This window comes from Erythrolamprus reginae, chromosome 12, assembly GCF_031021105.1.
Source record: "Erythrolamprus reginae isolate rEryReg1 chromosome 12, rEryReg1.hap1, whole genome shotgun sequence".
NCBI lineage: Eukaryota > Metazoa > Chordata > Lepidosauria > Squamata > Dipsadidae > Erythrolamprus > Erythrolamprus reginae.
Window position 1 is genome coordinate 2,485,867 of NC_091961.1, and position 17,048 is coordinate 2,502,914.

Consider the following 17,048-nt stretch of genomic DNA (forward strand, 5'->3'; position numbering starts at 1 on the left):
GACTCCTGGTCTACAAGTTCATTTCTGCCAAGTTTGTATTTTGTGTTCCGATTCTTTCACCTCGCCTGCCTTTAAAGTGAGAAGCTGCTTCTGCCTGGAGGAGAAGTTTTCATGTGGCCTCACAGTACTTTGTGGTTATGTGGCTTCACAAGTTACTTCCTTTGTGGTTGCACTGAGATTTTTCTTTCTCTTTCCTCAGGTAGCGATTGCGATCTGGGAACACTGCACTTTTCAGGGCGACTCCCATGGACTGGAGAGCGACTCCTTCAGCAGTGGATGAGATCTAGGGACCTTCGGAGGATTTTTGCCATGGGAGAACCAGAGCTGGCTCTTGTGTCCAGGGGGCAAGGGCTCTAGCCAGCGTTCCCGCCAATGCAGAGCCCACCTACTTCTTGCAAAGAGACGTTGTGTGCTTCCGAAAACTCAAACGAGACTCGTCCTTCCAGCATTCGGGGAGCTGTTTCTGGGCACGGGTCTCCCTGCCCCTCCAGCGGCTTGTGCAGTGACCCCTTGTGTAACCACCTCGCCCCTAGCCAGTCTCCCCAGTCCCTGCCTGTGCTGTGGCCTCGTTCCAGAGTAGGTCATGGGGGATCTTGGCCACCCGAAGCCCATCAGAAGAAGGGTGTGAACTCTGAAATGGCCCCCGTGATAAACCAGAGACCTGCTCTACACACAAGGCGGTGGTTGTTGGTGGACAGGGGAACTGGACTGACTGCCTGACCAGGGCAGCTTCTTCCTGCCTCAGGAATTTGCAGGGCAGCTGGCCTAGCCTGCCCCCCTCCCCCCCTTCATCATGTTTATACTGCTGCCCTTTGACAGTTTGGTCGTTAACCTCTTGGGCATTTCCTTGACCGTCCTCTTCACTCTGCTTTTGGTCTTCATCATTGTGCCGGCCATCTTTGGCGTTTCCTTCGGCATCCGCCGTCTCTACATGAAAACTCTCCTGCAGATCTTCCAGGTGAGTTTGTTATCCATCCATCCATCCAATCAATCATTCATTCATTCATTCATTCATTCATTCATTCATTCATTCATTCATTCATGCATTCAATCAATCAATCATTCATTCATTCATTCATTCAATCAATCAATCAACGGATGCTGGCTGGGGAATTCTGGGAGTTGAAGTCCAAATATCTTCAAGTTGCCATGGTTGGGAAACACGGGCTTAGTCGACGGGACCTGGAGGAGGCCCACCCTGTGAGCTCTTATTGGTCTCTGGGAGGTAGGCTTTTAACATGCCTTGGGGTTGGGGGAGCAATCCTGGGTTGTGCCAGCAACCAGCAGAGAATGAAGGAATCTCTTGCGACACAGGATGAGGAAACAGGGAGTTTCAGGCGAGTCCATGGGTTGTGGGCATGACTGGAACCTGTGACGTAAGGACAAGTGAAGATATTCCTGGCAGGCAGGTGTAGGGCGTTGCTTAACCATTAAAATTTCCCCTGCGTGGGGATTGCTATCCATTCAAAATGGAGAAGTAGCCAGACAGAGAATAGCTCTTCTTCTCCTACTCAAATACAGTCTCTGGTGTAGATCAAAAGGGGAGACGATGGGAGACCTCACCTACAAAAGGAATGGGTGCAAAGACGGGCTACAAAAATGGTGGAAGGTCTTGAGCATCAAACTGATCAGGAAAGACTTCATGAACTCAATCTGTCTAGTCTGGAGGACAGAGGGGAAAGGGGGGACACGATCAAAACGTTTAAATATGTTCAGGGGTTAAATAAGCTTCGGGAGGAAAGTGTTTTTAATAAGAAAACGAACACAAGAACAAGGGGGCACAATCTGAAGTTAATTGGGGGAAAGATCAGAAGCAACGGGAGAAAATATTATTTGACTGAAAGAGTAGTAGATGCTTGGAACAAACGTCCAGCAGACGTGGTTGGTAAATCCACAGGAACTGAATTGAAACATGCCTGGGATAAACATAGATCCATCCTAAGATAAAATACAGGAAATAGTATAAGGGCAGACTAGATGGACCATGAGGTCTTTTTCTGCCGTCAATCTTCTAGGTTTCTATAATACCATCGTCTCCCCACCCCCCACCCTCCAATCACTTTTCAAGGATGGAAGTGGGGGGGGGGGTATAAAAACAAGCTATTCATCACCTCGAGGGTCACCTTGAAGCCCTCGCGTGAAAGAACCTCCCTCTTGTTTCCATTTGTCACTTTCCTGGGGGCTGCCTCGCCCGAAAACGCAGGGCCCACCTGGGACCCTGTACATCCGTTTACCACTGTTCATTAATTCTGCCAGAGCCTTGGCATAGGCAGCCCCACAAGCAGCTGTCTCTACGGAGCCACTCGCGGGGAAATTGTGTCTCCTCCTCCAAAACCCTCATTTCAGCCAGAGTAAGAATGCGCATGGCATTTAACTCTAAGAATGCCTATTACTTTGGTTTCCCCGGTGTGCGTTATTTTTGAAATCGTCTAAAGTCAAACCGTCGTACTGTGCAAATAGATTGTGTCGGAAGCAGCTCCTGTTAACGATAATGAAACTATGGAAAAATTTAAAATGGGAATAAAGGAGAATGAAGGCGCCATTGTGAAAGCCTGGATAGCAGAGGGCTTTTAGGGCTTTTCTTTGGTTTCCTTTAAAAGGAAGTTGATGACAGAAGTACCGTATTTTTCAGAGTATAAGACGCACCTTAGTTTTTGGGGGAGGAAAATAGGGAAAAGAATTTGCTTACCAGATATTCTCCTGGATAGCGTCCTTCATCTGGTCAGCTTCAGCACATTATCCCCTGGTTAGGGCTTAAAAAAAACTTTATTCGGAGAGAGTAACAATGAAAGAGCCTGCAAATTTGTCTTTTCCCGTGGTCTTAGGTGGCCCCCAAAAGGGTCCTGACCCCCAGGTTGAGAACCACTGGTATAGAAACATAGAAACATAGAAGTCTGATGGCAGAAAAAGACCTCATGGTCCATCTAGTCGGCCCTTATACTATTTTCTGTATTTTATCTTAGGATGGATATATGTATAGGAACTGTGAAGGGTGTTGTAGATTGGAGATAGATGATATCGTATCTCTCCCCCTCTGTTGAGGAAGGGCTGTTCAATTTGGACACAGATGGCCTCTTCGACCCCCCCCCCCTTTCAAACCAGCGGTCTTCTCTGTCCGAAACGTGGACTTGGTTGTCTTCAAAACTCTGGCCTGTGTCTTTGAAATGGAGATGGACTGCCGAATTTGTTCTCCTACGATGCGCCGTGCCTTTGTGAACTGGTTGTTTTGTTAACCCAATGTGCAGATCTGTGCAGGGCTCACACCATTGTATCACATATGCCACAATGCTCAGTTTCTGCCTGGGTGTTTTATCCTCGGGGTAGAGAAGCTTCCGCTTGTCCACTCCAAGGATAAAATTAAGGCATTGTGTTAGTTGCCAGCCTCCGTTGTCGCTCCTTACCATCTGCACCCTAGTACAGAGCCGGGGTGGCACAGTGGTGATAATGGAGCACTGCTAACTGCTCACTGTAGTTCAGCAATTCAAATTTCACCACCAGCTCAAGGTTAATTCAGCCTTTCCTCCTTCTGAGGTGGGTAAAATGGGGACCCAGATTGTTGGGGGCAATATGCTGATTCTGTAAACCGCTTAGAGAGGGCTGTAAAATAGGATATAATTCTTTATTGGCCAAGTGTGATTGGCCACACAAGGAATTTGTCTTGGTGCAAATGCTCTCAGTGTACATAGAAACATAGAAGACCGGCCGCAGAAAAAGACCTCATGGTCCATCTAGTCTGCCCTTATACTATTTTCTGTATTTTATCTTACAATGGATATATGTTTATCCCAGGCATGTTTAAATTCAGTTCCTGTGGATTTACTGACCACGTCTTCTGGAAGTTTGTTCCAAGGATCTACTACTCTTTCAGTGAAATAATATTTCCTCATGTTGCTTTTGATCTTTCCCCCAACTAACACATAAAAGAAAAGATTAAAAGCACTATGAAGTGATGTATATAAGTCTAAATGCTACTGCTATAGTTCAAAGAAATAGGTTTCACGTCTGGCTCCAAAGGATCTCTGCCGTCAGGCATGGGGGGACTGAGACATCTGCCCTTGCCTATGTAGTTTTATGTATGGAATGTTTGTGTGTATGTTTTTATATAAGGGTTTTTTTAGGTTTTTGATGTAAAATTGTTATTTTAGATTTAATATTAGATTTGTCATTGTATACTGTTTTATCACTGCTGTGAGCCGCCCCGAGTCTGCGGAGAGGGGCGGCATACAAATATAATAATAATAATAATAATAATAATAATAATAATAATAATAATAATAATCTCACTTGTTCTTTCTCTTTATGTCTTGCAGTGGGCAACGTTAAGAATTGAGCGTGGCGCCAAAGAGATGAACCACCCTGTTTATAAGCCCTGTGTAAATGGTAAGAGGGCCAGGTGCCTTTTCTTAAATGTGTGTGTGTGTGAGAGAGAGAGATAGACAGACAGAGACAGACAGACAGAGAAAAAAACAGACAGAGAGAGAGACAGACAGAGAGAGAGACAGAGAGAGAGAGAGAGAGACAGAGAGAGAGAGACAGACAGACAGACAGAGAGACAGACAGACAGAGAGAGAGACAGACAGAGAGAGAGACAGACAGAGAGAGAGAGACAGACAGAGAGAGAGACAGACAGAGAGAGAGAGACAGACAGAGAGAGAGACAGACAGAGAGAGAGACAGACAGACAGAGAGAGAGAGGCGTCAGGCACCGCTTCTCCTACTGTTTAGCTGAAAAAGGCCTGTGTCTTTGTTGCAGGAATCATTGCCAAAGAGCCCACTTCGCTGGAAGAGGAGATGAAGGAGAACCGCAGGAGCTCCAGCAACAAGACCCTGAACGCCCCTGAGTTTGAGCTGTCCGACATCTTCTACTTCTCCCGCAAAGGCGTGGAGAGCATTATGGACGATGAAGTGACCAAGCGTTTCTCGGCGGAAGAGCTGGCATCCTGGAACCTGCTGAGCAGAACCAACTACAACTTCCACTACATCAGCCTGCGCCTCACCATCCTGTGGGGGTTGGGCTTCCTGGTCCGCTATTGCTTCTTGCTGCCGCTCAGGTACGGGCCAGTTCGGGCTCCTCATTGGGCAGCCAGGACAAACCCTGCGTCAGGTGTTCCAAGTAATAGACCCCCAGCAAGCGAAACTCCCAAGGCAGGTAGATTCCTCGAAGAATAGATTTATTGGAAATATCATATAGGCCCAGATCTGGTGAAAACCGACTCTGAAAAGTCCCTGCGGTTTTCACCTAATTGAAAGTAAAAGTTTTCCCACTTTCCCAAAACAATCAGTCACAGGTTAACGTACGAGCAGAGTAATCCTTGTTTACCAAGGTTGTGCACACCCAAAAACGTTTAGATTGAGATTAGTTGGGAATAACTACTCAAACACACACAGATATACTAACTTGAATTAAAGTTTACTTTGAGAAATAACATCTTCAGATAAAGAGTCTACAGTCCTGCACATAATAAGTCAGAATAACAATCCAAATATTATTAAGTACACAGTCTTTCTTACCAGTTGTCTTTGTCAAAATCAGTAAACAAAGATATCAAGCCTAAACACATTTAAGCTAGAATACATAACTACAATACAGAGCACATAGAGAGTTGCAGAGCAAACTAACAGTGAGTAGCCATTAACAGTGCGTAGCCAAAGAGAGAGTGACTCAGAGGAATAAGCTATAAACTCTAGCTCCCTCTTGTGGCAGTCTGCAACACTTGCAGCCGACCAACCCAAGAGTTATGGACAGAGTCCTAACATGATCCAATCACGGTGCGCTCTGGTTGCCTGGTGACATCACTGCGTCTTCCTCCGACCAGGTGTGAGAATGTCCTTGGTTCCCAATGAAAATATTTTGTTTTGGCTACAGAATCCCAGCTACCTCACATCCCACTGCCCCCTCCCTATCCCTCAGCTGTTGGTCAGCCCCCAGTTCAAAAGGTTTTTAACACACGTATAACTAGCTCTCTTGCCATGATTCGAATGCGATTGAATGAGATTCTAAGCCTTGATACCTTGTTCTCCCTCCCTTTCTCTCCCCCCCCTCCCCCTTGTAGGGTTGCCCTGGCCTTTACTGGTATTAGCCTTTTGGTGTCAGGCACTACCATGGTGGGCTTCTTACCCAATGGAAGGTGAGTCCTCAGCAGCGTATTTATCTGTCCGTCCGTCTCTCTCTCTCTCTCTCTCTCTCTCTCTCTCTCTCTCTCTCTCCATCCATCCATCCCTCTCTCTCTCTCTATCTATCTATCTATCTATCTATCTATCTATCTATCTTTTATTGATTGATTGATTTGATTTGATTTATAGACCGCCCAACTCCTATTGGACTGTGGGCAGCATACAACAATGAAGAACAATATAAAAAACAATTAAAATCTCTCAAAGTAGAATCATTTGTTTCTTCTTGGACGGAACTAAATGGTATTGCTCAATGGCCCCAGGCCGTTTTCGCCCTCCCCTGGCCTCCAGAGGCCCTCCAGGGGCTGGAGAGCAGCCCATTCCCAGTACTTCCAGTAGGCCCGGGGTTTTTTACCCTTCCAGAGCCTCCACATGGGCCCTGCAGTCCCCTGGCATCCAAAATGGATGGCATGGAGACTCCTGGGAAGGGCAGGATGGGCAGGGCCAGCCGGTCCTTGTAAAATTAGGATCCGGTTTATGCGAACCGGTCAGAATCGGCTGAATCCCACCCCCGGATTGTCCTTCAAGGTAAACTGACTTTCCTTCTCTACCCAACTGTTTCGGCAGAAGAGCCAAGAGTGAAAAAGGAGCGAGGCATCTTCTCTGGCTGTCATTCCTTTCAATTATGTGGGACGTTGTCCTCAGAGCCTTGAAGGAGCATTAAATAAACTTAATGGGCGGGTTAGAGAGGCATTTAGATGTGGGAAGAAGGAGGCAGGCAAACCACTTTCAAAATTTAGCCCAGGAAACAGCTCGGACTTAATCCGGGCAGTCACTAGACAGTCAAGAATGACTTGAGGCCATGCAAAAAAAGAGATTGGAATGGGGCAAGAGATCGTTCTGTAAAAAGACTGGCAGGTCAGGATTCTCAGGGTATATTTATTTCAGAAGGTTGACTTCATTACTTGACAGATAGCATCTTAAGGAAATGCCTGTCGTAAGCCCTCGGCTACACTGCTCAGGTTTATAGGGTAATTCGAGAGGAAGCTCTTCGCCTGGGATCTTATTTTGAAATCAGCCAATTATGGCAAGAGAGTGAAGGGTCCTTGCTTTGCGGAGGGTGTTTCCCAGGAGTGGGTTCTTGTAAGATATACGAAGCAGAGTTGGTCCTTGGTGCTCTCTGAGCTGGTGGTTTTCTTTCAGACATTTCATTACGAAAGTAAGTTGACAAGGCCCGTAGCTCTGGCAGGGAATGTTCGCGGGAGAAGTTGGTATTGTGTAGCAGGAAGCCAGCGGAAGAGAGCGTCCTCATTCCGTTTCCCTTCAAGGGAGCAAGCAAGTAGGATGCTTGGCTGCATAGCTAGAGGTATAACAAGCAGGAAGAGGGAGATTATGATCCCGCTATATAGAGCGCTGGTGAGACCCCATTTGGAATACTGTGTTCAGTTCTGGAGACTTCACCTACAAAAAGATATTGACAAAATGGAACGGGTCCAAAGACGGGCTACAAGAATGGTGGAAGGTCTTAAGCATCAAACGTATCAGGAAAGACTTAATGGACTCAATCTGTAGAGTCTGCAGGACAGAAGGAAAAGGGGGGGACATGATCGAAACATTTAAATATGTCAAAGGGTTAAATATGGTCCAGGAGGGAAGTGTTTTTAATGGGAAAGTGAACACAAGAACAAGGGGGCACAATCTGAGGTGAGTTGGGGGAAAGATCAGAAGCAACGGGAGAAAATATTATTTCACTGAAAGAGTAGTAGATGCTTGGAACAAACATCCAGCAGACATGGTTGGTAAATCCACAGTCACTGAATTGAAACATGCCTGGGATAAACATATATCCATCCTAATATAAAATACAGAAAATAGAATAAGGGCAGACTAGATGGACCATGAGGTCTTTTTCTGCCGTCAGTCTTCTATGTTTCTAAGGGCGAAGGGCGCTGTAATACACTACCTGAATCCTAAGGGCAGGAATGTTGCTGCGATGGGGGCCCAAGATTTGTGCGCGAGAGGGGCCCAAGATTTTTCTCGCCAATTGCTGAGTTTTGCATTTTTGGGCTGGAGGAGAAGGGGTCTGGCGCCACTGCATTGATTGACGTTTGTCCTCTGGAGTCTGGTGATAAGCCCAAGTTTCATCTCCTGTCACTCTACAGTGGAGGAAAGCCTCGCCTTCAATCTTGAAACGGTCAAGAAATTCTCGGGCGGCACTGACTTCTCTGTGGCAGCCCCGGCCCTCTGGAATCAACTCCCCCCGGAGATTAGAACTGCCCCCGCCCTCCTTGACTTTCGTAAATTACTCAAGACCCATCTATACCGCCAGGCATGGGGGAGTTGAGACACCTTCCCCCAGGCTTTTTTATATATTTATGTTTGGGTATGGATATGTTGTTTGCTTTTTTAAATATGATGGGGTTTTATGTGCTTTTTAATATTAGATTTATTTTCGCTGGAATTTTGTTTTTATTATTGTTGTGATCCGCCCCGAGTCTTCGGAGAGGGGTGGAATACAAATCTAATAAAGTGAATTGAATTGACTGTCGATTTTATGCACTTCAGTCAGTCTACGGAGAGGGGTGGCATACAAATTTAATAAATAAATAAAAATAAATCTTGGGCCCCCATCACAGCAGCATTCATGCCCTTAGCATTCAGGGAGCATATGACAGCACGCACTTCGCCCTTGGAGGGAAACGGAATGAGGACGCTCATCTCTAGCCTTCACCACAACGCCAGTCAGTGATCTACTGACCACTAGCAGTGGTCATTCTCTTCCACTGGCTTCCTGTTACACGATAGTCGTACCAGCTTCCCCCGCGAGAGCTGCGTGCCTTGTAACCTTCCTTTCCGCATAACCCTTGTAGATAAAACAGCTAAGCTCAGACAGATAGGTCTGTTTTATGGAGTTTGATGTGCTGATTCCAAAAACAAGCTTAGTTTTGCTCTGTCACATAAAGTTTCTGATATAGAAGCATTTTTGTTATTACGTTATTTCTACATTTTCAATGTGTGCGGTAATTACTGCCGCCGGTATATTTCTTATACCTTATAATAATGATGCTGCTCCATGGAAACTGTACCTGCTAGAGAAAAACTATAGACGTTTTTGAAATCAGAACAAAAAAATGATTCAGAAAAGTGCACGGTCAACTCCGATGATTACAAAAAAATATTTTTGTAGACATGTGTATTTGTTGTTGTTATTGTTGTGGTTATTATTTTCCCCTGCGGTTTGTAAGCTATAAATTATTAGCCCGTCAGCAGCTGGGTTGAATTATAAACCCGGATGGAATAACAACACGGTGGTGGTTCTTCTTCTCTTTAGGCACAAAGAATTCCTCAGCAAGCATGTGCACCTGATGTGCTACCGGATCTGCATACGAGCTCTGACGGCTATCATCACCTACCATCACAAGTATGCTCTGGTGGGGACTGGGAGGGAGGTGGTGAGATGTTTGTCCAAAGAAAGAGAACAAATCTTTCTTTGTACCATGATTCCCTAGAAAGGGAGCACAGGCAAAATGTAGAACTGGCTAGGGATTTGATACCGAAACATTCTAAAAACATTTATTTATTCATTCATTCATTCATTCATTCATTCATTCATTCATTCATTCATTCATTTATTTATTGGATTTGATTTGATTTGATCTGATCTCGTTTTCCTCCTCAACCTTAGGGAAAATAGGCCCCGCAACGGAGGGATCTGTGTGGCTAACCATACGTCTCCGATTGATGTCATCATTCTGGCCAGCGATGGCTACTATGCTATGGTAAGGGCAATTTTAAAAAACCCTACAAAGACATGATTTGGAAAACATTCTTTGCAGAGAGTAGCAATGCTAATAACAGCTGGGAACATCATTAGCACCTGGTTAGGCTGGAAAGAAACTTACTCAGAGCAAGTTAGAGCAACAAAAAAAAACCTGCAAAGACTTAGGGCTTGGAAAACATTCTTCACAGAGAGAAACAATGAAATTGCCCGCAAGGTCAGAGCTGGGAAGATCGCTACCTGAGAAAAAAAAAGCTACATTCACAATATAAGACGCACCCTAATTATCAGCCTCTTTTAGGGAGGAAAAAGGTGCATCTTATACACTGAAAAATACAATAATAATACATTGCGCAAAAAAATAAAGGAAACGCTTAAAAAACAAAACATAACTCCAAGTAAATCAAACTTCTGTGAAATCAAACTGTCCACTTAGGAAGCAACACTGATTGACCATCCATTTCACCTGCTGTTGTGCAAATGGAATATTCAATGGGAATATTTCATTCATTCAGATGTAAGACATGTTATTTGAGTGTTGTGTTTCCTTTACTTTTTTGAGCAGTATATTCAGATGTTTTGTGGGGCAAGCGAGTCTTGGGAGCGAAAGGCGCTTGGTTTCTGAATTAAACTTTTCTGAATTAAACTTTTCTGAATTAAACTGTTATTTTGGGGGGAGGGCAGCCATGTTATTCTGGTACTGCTGCGGGAAGTGACCTCTGACCTCCTCCCCCTCCTCCTCTTTGCTCAGGTGGGCCAAATCCATGGAGGGCTGATGGGCGTCATTCAGAGGGCCATGGTGAAAGCTTGTCCACACGTCTGGTTTGAGCGGTCTGAGGTCAAAGATCGCCACCTGGTGGCTAGACGGTACGTAGCTCATGACTTACTCCCTCTGGTAGAGTGAAGTGGAGCCCAAGGCCACTCCAGCGTTGCTGACCTCTTGTTTCTGGATCTGCCAAAGACGTTTCTTCTAAGATTCTCTTCTCTTTCTGGGTCTTCCCTTAGGCTATCGGAGCACGCTAACGACAAAAGTAAACTGCCCATCCTTATTTTCCCTGAAGGTAAGCCCCAGATTTAGAGTCTGTTCCTTAAATGGAAAGTTGACATTTTTAAATCATAGTCAGGGGAAAGGAGAGAGGGACACACACAAACATTATTATTATTATTATTATTATTATTATTATTATTATTATTATTATTAATTAAATTTGTATGCCGTCCCTCTCCGTAGACTCGGGCCGGCTCACAGCAATGATAAAAACAATATATAATGACAAATCTAATAGTTAAACTCTAAAATAACAATAATACATTTTAAAAAGTCTAAAAAACAAGGAACCCCAATATATAAAAAACATACATACAATCATATCATACACAAAACTACATAGGCAGGGGGAAGTGTTTCAGTTCCCCCACGCTTGACATCAGAGGTGGGTTTTAAGGAGTTTACGAAAGGCAAGGAGGGTGGGGGCAGTTCTAATCTCTGGAGGGAGCTGATTCCAGAGGGTCGGAGCCGCCACAGAGAAGGCTCTCCCTCTGGGTCCCGCCAACCGACATTGTTTAGTTGACGGGACCCGGAGGAAACCAACTCTGTGGGACCTAACCGGTCGCTGGGATTCGTGCGGCAGAAGGCGGTCTTCAGAAATAAATTCATTTCTGAAGGTAATATCACAATGCAAGTAAATGGTTTGTAACCGTGGGAGAGGCTGATGTAAGCCATAATCTTCATGTAATCATAGGTTTGCTAGTTGTACTGCAACCTGATTGGCTGCATCCTATATAAGGAGGAACACCCTTGTATGGGTGTGGTGTGATACAGAGAGGTTTTGTTACAGAGAGTGGTTTGATACTGGGTGGTTAGCGCTTAGTGGCTGCAGTGGTGGATATTATAAGAGTTATATGAAAGTACAGTGTTCCCTTGATTTTCGTGGGGGGATGCATTCCGAGACCGCCTGCGAAAGTCGAATTTCCGCGAAGTAGAGATGCGGAAGTAAATACACCATTTTTGGCTATGAACAGTATCCCAAGCCTTCCCTTAACACTTTAAACCCCTAAATTACAATTTCCCATTCCCTTAGCTACCATTTAGATTATTACTCACCATTTTTATTTATTAAAGTTTATTTTTAAAATGTTTTTTAAAGGCAGAAAAAAGTTTGGCAATGACCTATGACGTCATCGGGCGGGGAAAACCGTGGTATGGGGGGGGAACCGCGAAGCATTTTTTAATTAATATTTTTGAAAAACCGTGGTATAGACGTTCTGCGAAGTTTGAACCCGCGAAAATCGAGGGAACACTGTACTGTATGATAGTTTATTTAGAGAAGCAGTTTGATAAAAGAGAAAGTAAAATATATTTTTACAAGAAACCTTGCTGCTGTGTTTCATTGAAGACTTCAATTCGGTATAGTGGTTAACTATGGCTACCTGGTGGGTTAACGTCCGTGTGCGCAAAACTCTCTCTCTGCCCAACAGGTTATGGGGCCCAGGAGCACGCATAGCTCCTATAGATATTCTCTCATTTCTCTTAATAGGAACGTGTATCAACAACACTTCGGTGATGATGTTTAAGAAAGGGAGTTTTGAGATTGACGCTACAGTGTATCCTGTTGCCATCAAGGTAAGGGCTGGTTGCCGCTTGGCAGCAAACACATTGAAGGTAAGAGTGGCACCTGGAAAGGTGGGCGTGGCTGTACTTTCTGGGTGTGGCTGAAAGTAGGAAGGACCCAACATTTCACCAAGGCGGCTTCTGGAATGCCGTCTTGTAATCCCACAATCATGTGTAATTGGAAGAACATGGGCTTCGGTACTCTCCCTGACCCATGGGGCCTTATTTAGTTCATTAATCCCCAGGTAGGAGAATACCTGCTGGGATCCGCCCACCTTGTTTAATTTCCCCTTTTTCTATGGGATTCGGCCAAACAGTCATACCGTCATTTGTGGGAGGAAATGAGTTATGGGAACGATGAGAAGACTAATAGTTATGCAGCCGTATTGAGTAGTTTGACAGTATTGAGGGAATTATTTGCTTAGTAGAGTGATGGCATTCAGGAAAAAAAACTGTCCTTGTGTCTAGTTCTGGCATACAGTGCCCTATACCAGTGTTTCCCAACCTTAGCAGGTTGAAGGTATCTGGACTTCAACTCCCAGAATTCCCCAGCCAGCATTCGCTGGCTGAGGAATTCTGGGAATTGAAGTCCAAATATCTTCAAGTTGCCAAGGTTGGGAAACACTGCCCTATACAATGAGCTGAGGTAGCGCAGGGGGTTGAGTGCAGTAATGAGGGCCACTAAAGCTGACTGCTAGATCTGTAGGTCAGCGGTTCAAATCTCACCACCGCTCAAGGTTGACTCAGCCTTCCCTCCTTCCGAGGTGGGTCAAATGAGGCCCCGGATTGGAGGGGGGGGCAATAAGCTGGCTCTGTTTAAAAAAAATGCTGTGGCTAACATGTTGTAAGCCACCCTGAGTCTAAGGAGAAGGGTGGCATAAAAATCGAATAAATAAATAAATTTGCAGGCTTCTCTTCTTGTATGCTAGGTGAATCTTCTCACCATCTTCCTTTTTTTTTCTCCCGCCCATCCACTCTTTTTCTCCGTCCCCCCCCCCCCGTTCAGTATGACCCCCAGTTTGGAGACGCCTTTTTTAACAGCAGCAAATACGGCATGGTGAACTACCTGCTCCGGATGATGACCAGCTGGGCCATTGTCTGCAGCGTCTGGTACCTGCCTCCAATGGTCAGAGAGGTGAGTTAACTGGATCAGGACCGCTGGACACCAGAAAAAAAAATCAGCTGAGATTTCCCCCGGATTCTTTCTTGGAGACCACTGACCCTCTCGGCTGCCTTCCCTTTCAGCCCTCTGAAGACGCCGTGCAGTTTGCCAACCGGGTGAAGTCCGCCATCGCCAGGCAGGGAGGCCTGGTGGATCTCTTGTGGTAAGCCAATCCAGACTGATCGGTTGGAAGGGGCAACGAAGGGAAGGAGAGAAGTGTTTGGCAGGACCCAGGGGAAGAGCCTTCTCTGTGGCGGCTCCGGCCCTCTGGAATCAGCTCCCCCCAGAGATTAGGACTGCTTCCACCCTCCTTGCCTTCCGCAAACTCTTAAAAACCCACCTATGTCGCCAGGCATGGGGGAATTGATTCCCCTGGCTCTGTCCCGTTTTATGCATGGTTTGTTGAATTGTGTGAGTCCTCGGAGAGGGGCGGCATACAAATCTAATTAGATAGATAGATAGATAGATAGATAGATAGATAGATAGATAGATAGATAGATAGATAGATATAGATGATAGATAGATAGATAGATAGATAGGTAGGTAGATAGATAGATAGGTAGACGAGATAGACAGACAGATGATAGATAGATAGATAGATAGATAGATGATAGATAGATAGATAGATAGATAGATAGATAGATAGATAGATAGATAGATAGGTAGACGAGATAGACAGACCAGATAGACAGACAGATGATAGATAGATAGATAGATAGATAGATAGATAGATAGATAGATAGATGAGATAGACGAGATAAACAGACAGATGATAGATAGATAGATAGATAGATAGATAGATAGATAGATAGATAGATAGATAGATAGATAGATATAGGTGATAGATAGATAGATGAGATAGATAGATAGATAGATAGATGATAGATAGATAGATAGATAGATAAAGATAGATAGCGCAGTGGTTAGAAGGCGGTATTGCAGGCTTCTGCTAACTGCCGATTGCCAGTAGTTTGGCAGTTCATTTCTCACCGGCTCAAGGTTAACTCAGCTTTCCCGGGATCGGTAGAATGAAGACCCAGATTGTTGGAGTGGGCAATATGCTCTAAACCGCTTAGATAGATCTGTAAAGCGATAGCATTTAGACTTATATACCACTTCACAGTGCTTTACAGCCCTCTAAGCGGTTTATAGAGAGTCAGCCTATTGCCCCCAACAATCTGGGTCCCCATTTTACCCACCTTGGAAGGATGGAAGGCTGAGTCAACCTTGAGGCTACTGAGATTCGATCTGCCAAACTGCTGGCAGTCGGTGATCAGCAGAAGTGGCTTGCAGTACTGCACTCTAACCACTGCGCCACCGAGGCTCTACAGTGTTAAATGTTGCTATCTTCCTTCCTTCCTTTTCTTTGAAGATGTTTCGCCTCTCAGCCAAGAAACTTCTTCAGCTGACTTGGATATTGGGGAATGGCTATAAATCCTTCCATTCCCCACCATCTAAGTCGGAGCTGAAGAACCTTCTTAGATGAGAAGAGCAACATCTTCAAAGACAAAACCAGAAGCACTCAGCATTTAGACTTATATACCGCTTCATAGTGGTTTTATAGCCCTCTCTAAGCGGTTTACAGAATCAGCCTCTTTCCACCAACAACCTGGGTCCTCATTTGACCCCCCTCGGAAGGACGGAAGGCTGAGTCAACCTTGAGCCGGTGGTGAGATCTGAACCGCTGAACTACAGCTAACAGCCGAAGTAGCCTGCAGTGCTGCTGCACTCTAACCACTGTGCCACCTGAAAAAAGGCACCTTTGGGACATCCATGACCTGGATGACCAGCGATATCCCTAGACATTAAAATCTCGTTCTAGATGCTCCCCAAAGACCAGTTTCATAGCTGACCTCTCACTCCAGACCAGCACGACCATTCTACTCTCACGGGTGTCTTTCTTTCTTTCTTTCTTTCTTTCTTTCTTTCTTTCTTTCTTTCTTTCTTTCTTTGTCTCTCTCTCTCTCTCCTTCCTTCCTCTCATTCCCTCCTTTTCCTTCCTTCTTTTTCTTTCTCTCTCTCCTTCCTTCCTCTCATTCCCTCCTTTTCCTTCCTTCCTTCTTTTTCTTTCTTTCTCTCTCTCCTTCCTTCCTCTCATTCCCTCCTTTTCCTTCCTTCTCTTTCTTCCTTCCTTCCTTCCTTCTTTCATTCTTTCTTTCTCCTTCCTTCCTCCCTCCCTCCTTCCTTCCTTCCTCCTTCTTTCATTCTTTCATTCTTTCTTCTTCCTTCCTTCTCTTTCTTTCTCTCTTTCTGTCTCCCCCCCCCCAGGGACGGGGGCCTGAAGAGGGAGAAGGTGAAGGACACCTTCAAAGAAGAGCAGCAGAAGCTCTACAGCAAGATGATCGTGGGCAACCACCAGGACCGCAGCCGTTCCTGAGCCCCCACGGACGAGAGTTGCGGGGGGAGAATCTGTTACAGCACTGAACTGCCCAAAGAACAATTTCTGGTCTCGGGACTCCTAGCTGACCTGCAGCGGCATTTCAAGTTCAGCGGGGAGGGGGGGTCCTAATTCACTACCCCCCTCCTCCTCTTCCTGCGGTGCTGCCGCCGCCCCCTTACAAAGGGAAAGAGACCCTGTCCTAATTTCCTCCAGCTCAAGCCCAGCAGCTGCGACCACTTGTGGGACTTTCGCCAGTGCTGGTCATCTTTTGCGAGAATGGGCTGATGTCCCCCCTGTATCCCCAGAGGAGTGCCCCGGAGACGGGCGGGGGCTGTTCTGACCTCTGCGGCCACCGAGAGATCCCTTCCGGCCACTTCCTGTGGGGAAGCGCTTCAGAGGAGGGGGCTGCCCCCCTCATTGCACCGTCCACCCTGGATCCCGCCTTCCCCCTCTCAAGAAAACAACCCGAGTGCAGCTGCCGCATGGGTCCCGCTCTGCATTTTTGTATTAAACAATGTTGAAGGAGGCACGTCCGGTGTAGAGTCGTGTCCTCTCGGCCTGGGCTGCATTGTTATTATTATTATTTATTAAGACTTGTATGCCGCCTTTCTCCGAACACTCGGGGCAGCTGGCAGAACACAATACAAAAACAATATGATGTGTACAAATCTAATAATTAAAAACGATAAGCTAAAGTCCCATTACATTAAAAAGCAGTCAATAACTCAATCACATCCACACATAAACATTTCATGGTCAGAAAAGGGGGGCGTGATCTAGCTGCCCCATGCCTGGCGACCTAGATGCGTCTTGAGGCTCTTGCGAAAGGCGAGGAGGGGGGTGGCAGTACGAATCTCCAGAGGGAACTGATTCCAGGGGGCCGGGGCCGCCACAGAGAAGGCTCTTCCCCAGGTCCCGCCAGACATTGTCTGGCCGACAGAACCTGGAGAAGGCCAACTCTGTAGGACCTAATTGGTTGCTTGGATTTGCGCGGCAGAAGGTGG

At 45.8% G+C, this 17,048-nt stretch overlaps 1 protein-coding gene across 1 annotated transcript in view; it reads left to right on the forward strand.

Moving 5' to 3' along the window:
- GPAT4 (glycerol-3-phosphate acyltransferase 4) overlaps positions 1 to 16,757 on the forward strand; it is a 31,750-nt gene extending 14,993 nt beyond the window's left edge. Inside the window, exons 2-13 of the mRNA XM_070765487.1 lie at positions 200 to 958; positions 4,311 to 4,380; positions 4,753 to 5,050; positions 6,053 to 6,127; positions 9,445 to 9,534; positions 9,799 to 9,892; positions 10,643 to 10,758; positions 10,897 to 10,952; positions 12,429 to 12,514; positions 13,509 to 13,637; positions 13,748 to 13,827; positions 15,933 to 16,757. Coding sequence (XP_070621588.1) covers positions 794 to 958; positions 4,311 to 4,380; positions 4,753 to 5,050; positions 6,053 to 6,127; positions 9,445 to 9,534; positions 9,799 to 9,892; positions 10,643 to 10,758; positions 10,897 to 10,952; positions 12,429 to 12,514; positions 13,509 to 13,637; positions 13,748 to 13,827; positions 15,933 to 16,041 — 1,368 coding nt within the window. The 5' untranslated portion in view covers positions 200 to 793 and the 3' untranslated portion in view covers positions 16,042 to 16,757. The remainder of the gene's footprint in view (positions 1 to 199; positions 959 to 4,310; positions 4,381 to 4,752; positions 5,051 to 6,052; positions 6,128 to 9,444; positions 9,535 to 9,798; positions 9,893 to 10,642; positions 10,759 to 10,896; positions 10,953 to 12,428; positions 12,515 to 13,508; positions 13,638 to 13,747; positions 13,828 to 15,932) is intronic.
- Positions 16,758 to 17,048: the final 291 nt, after the last annotated feature.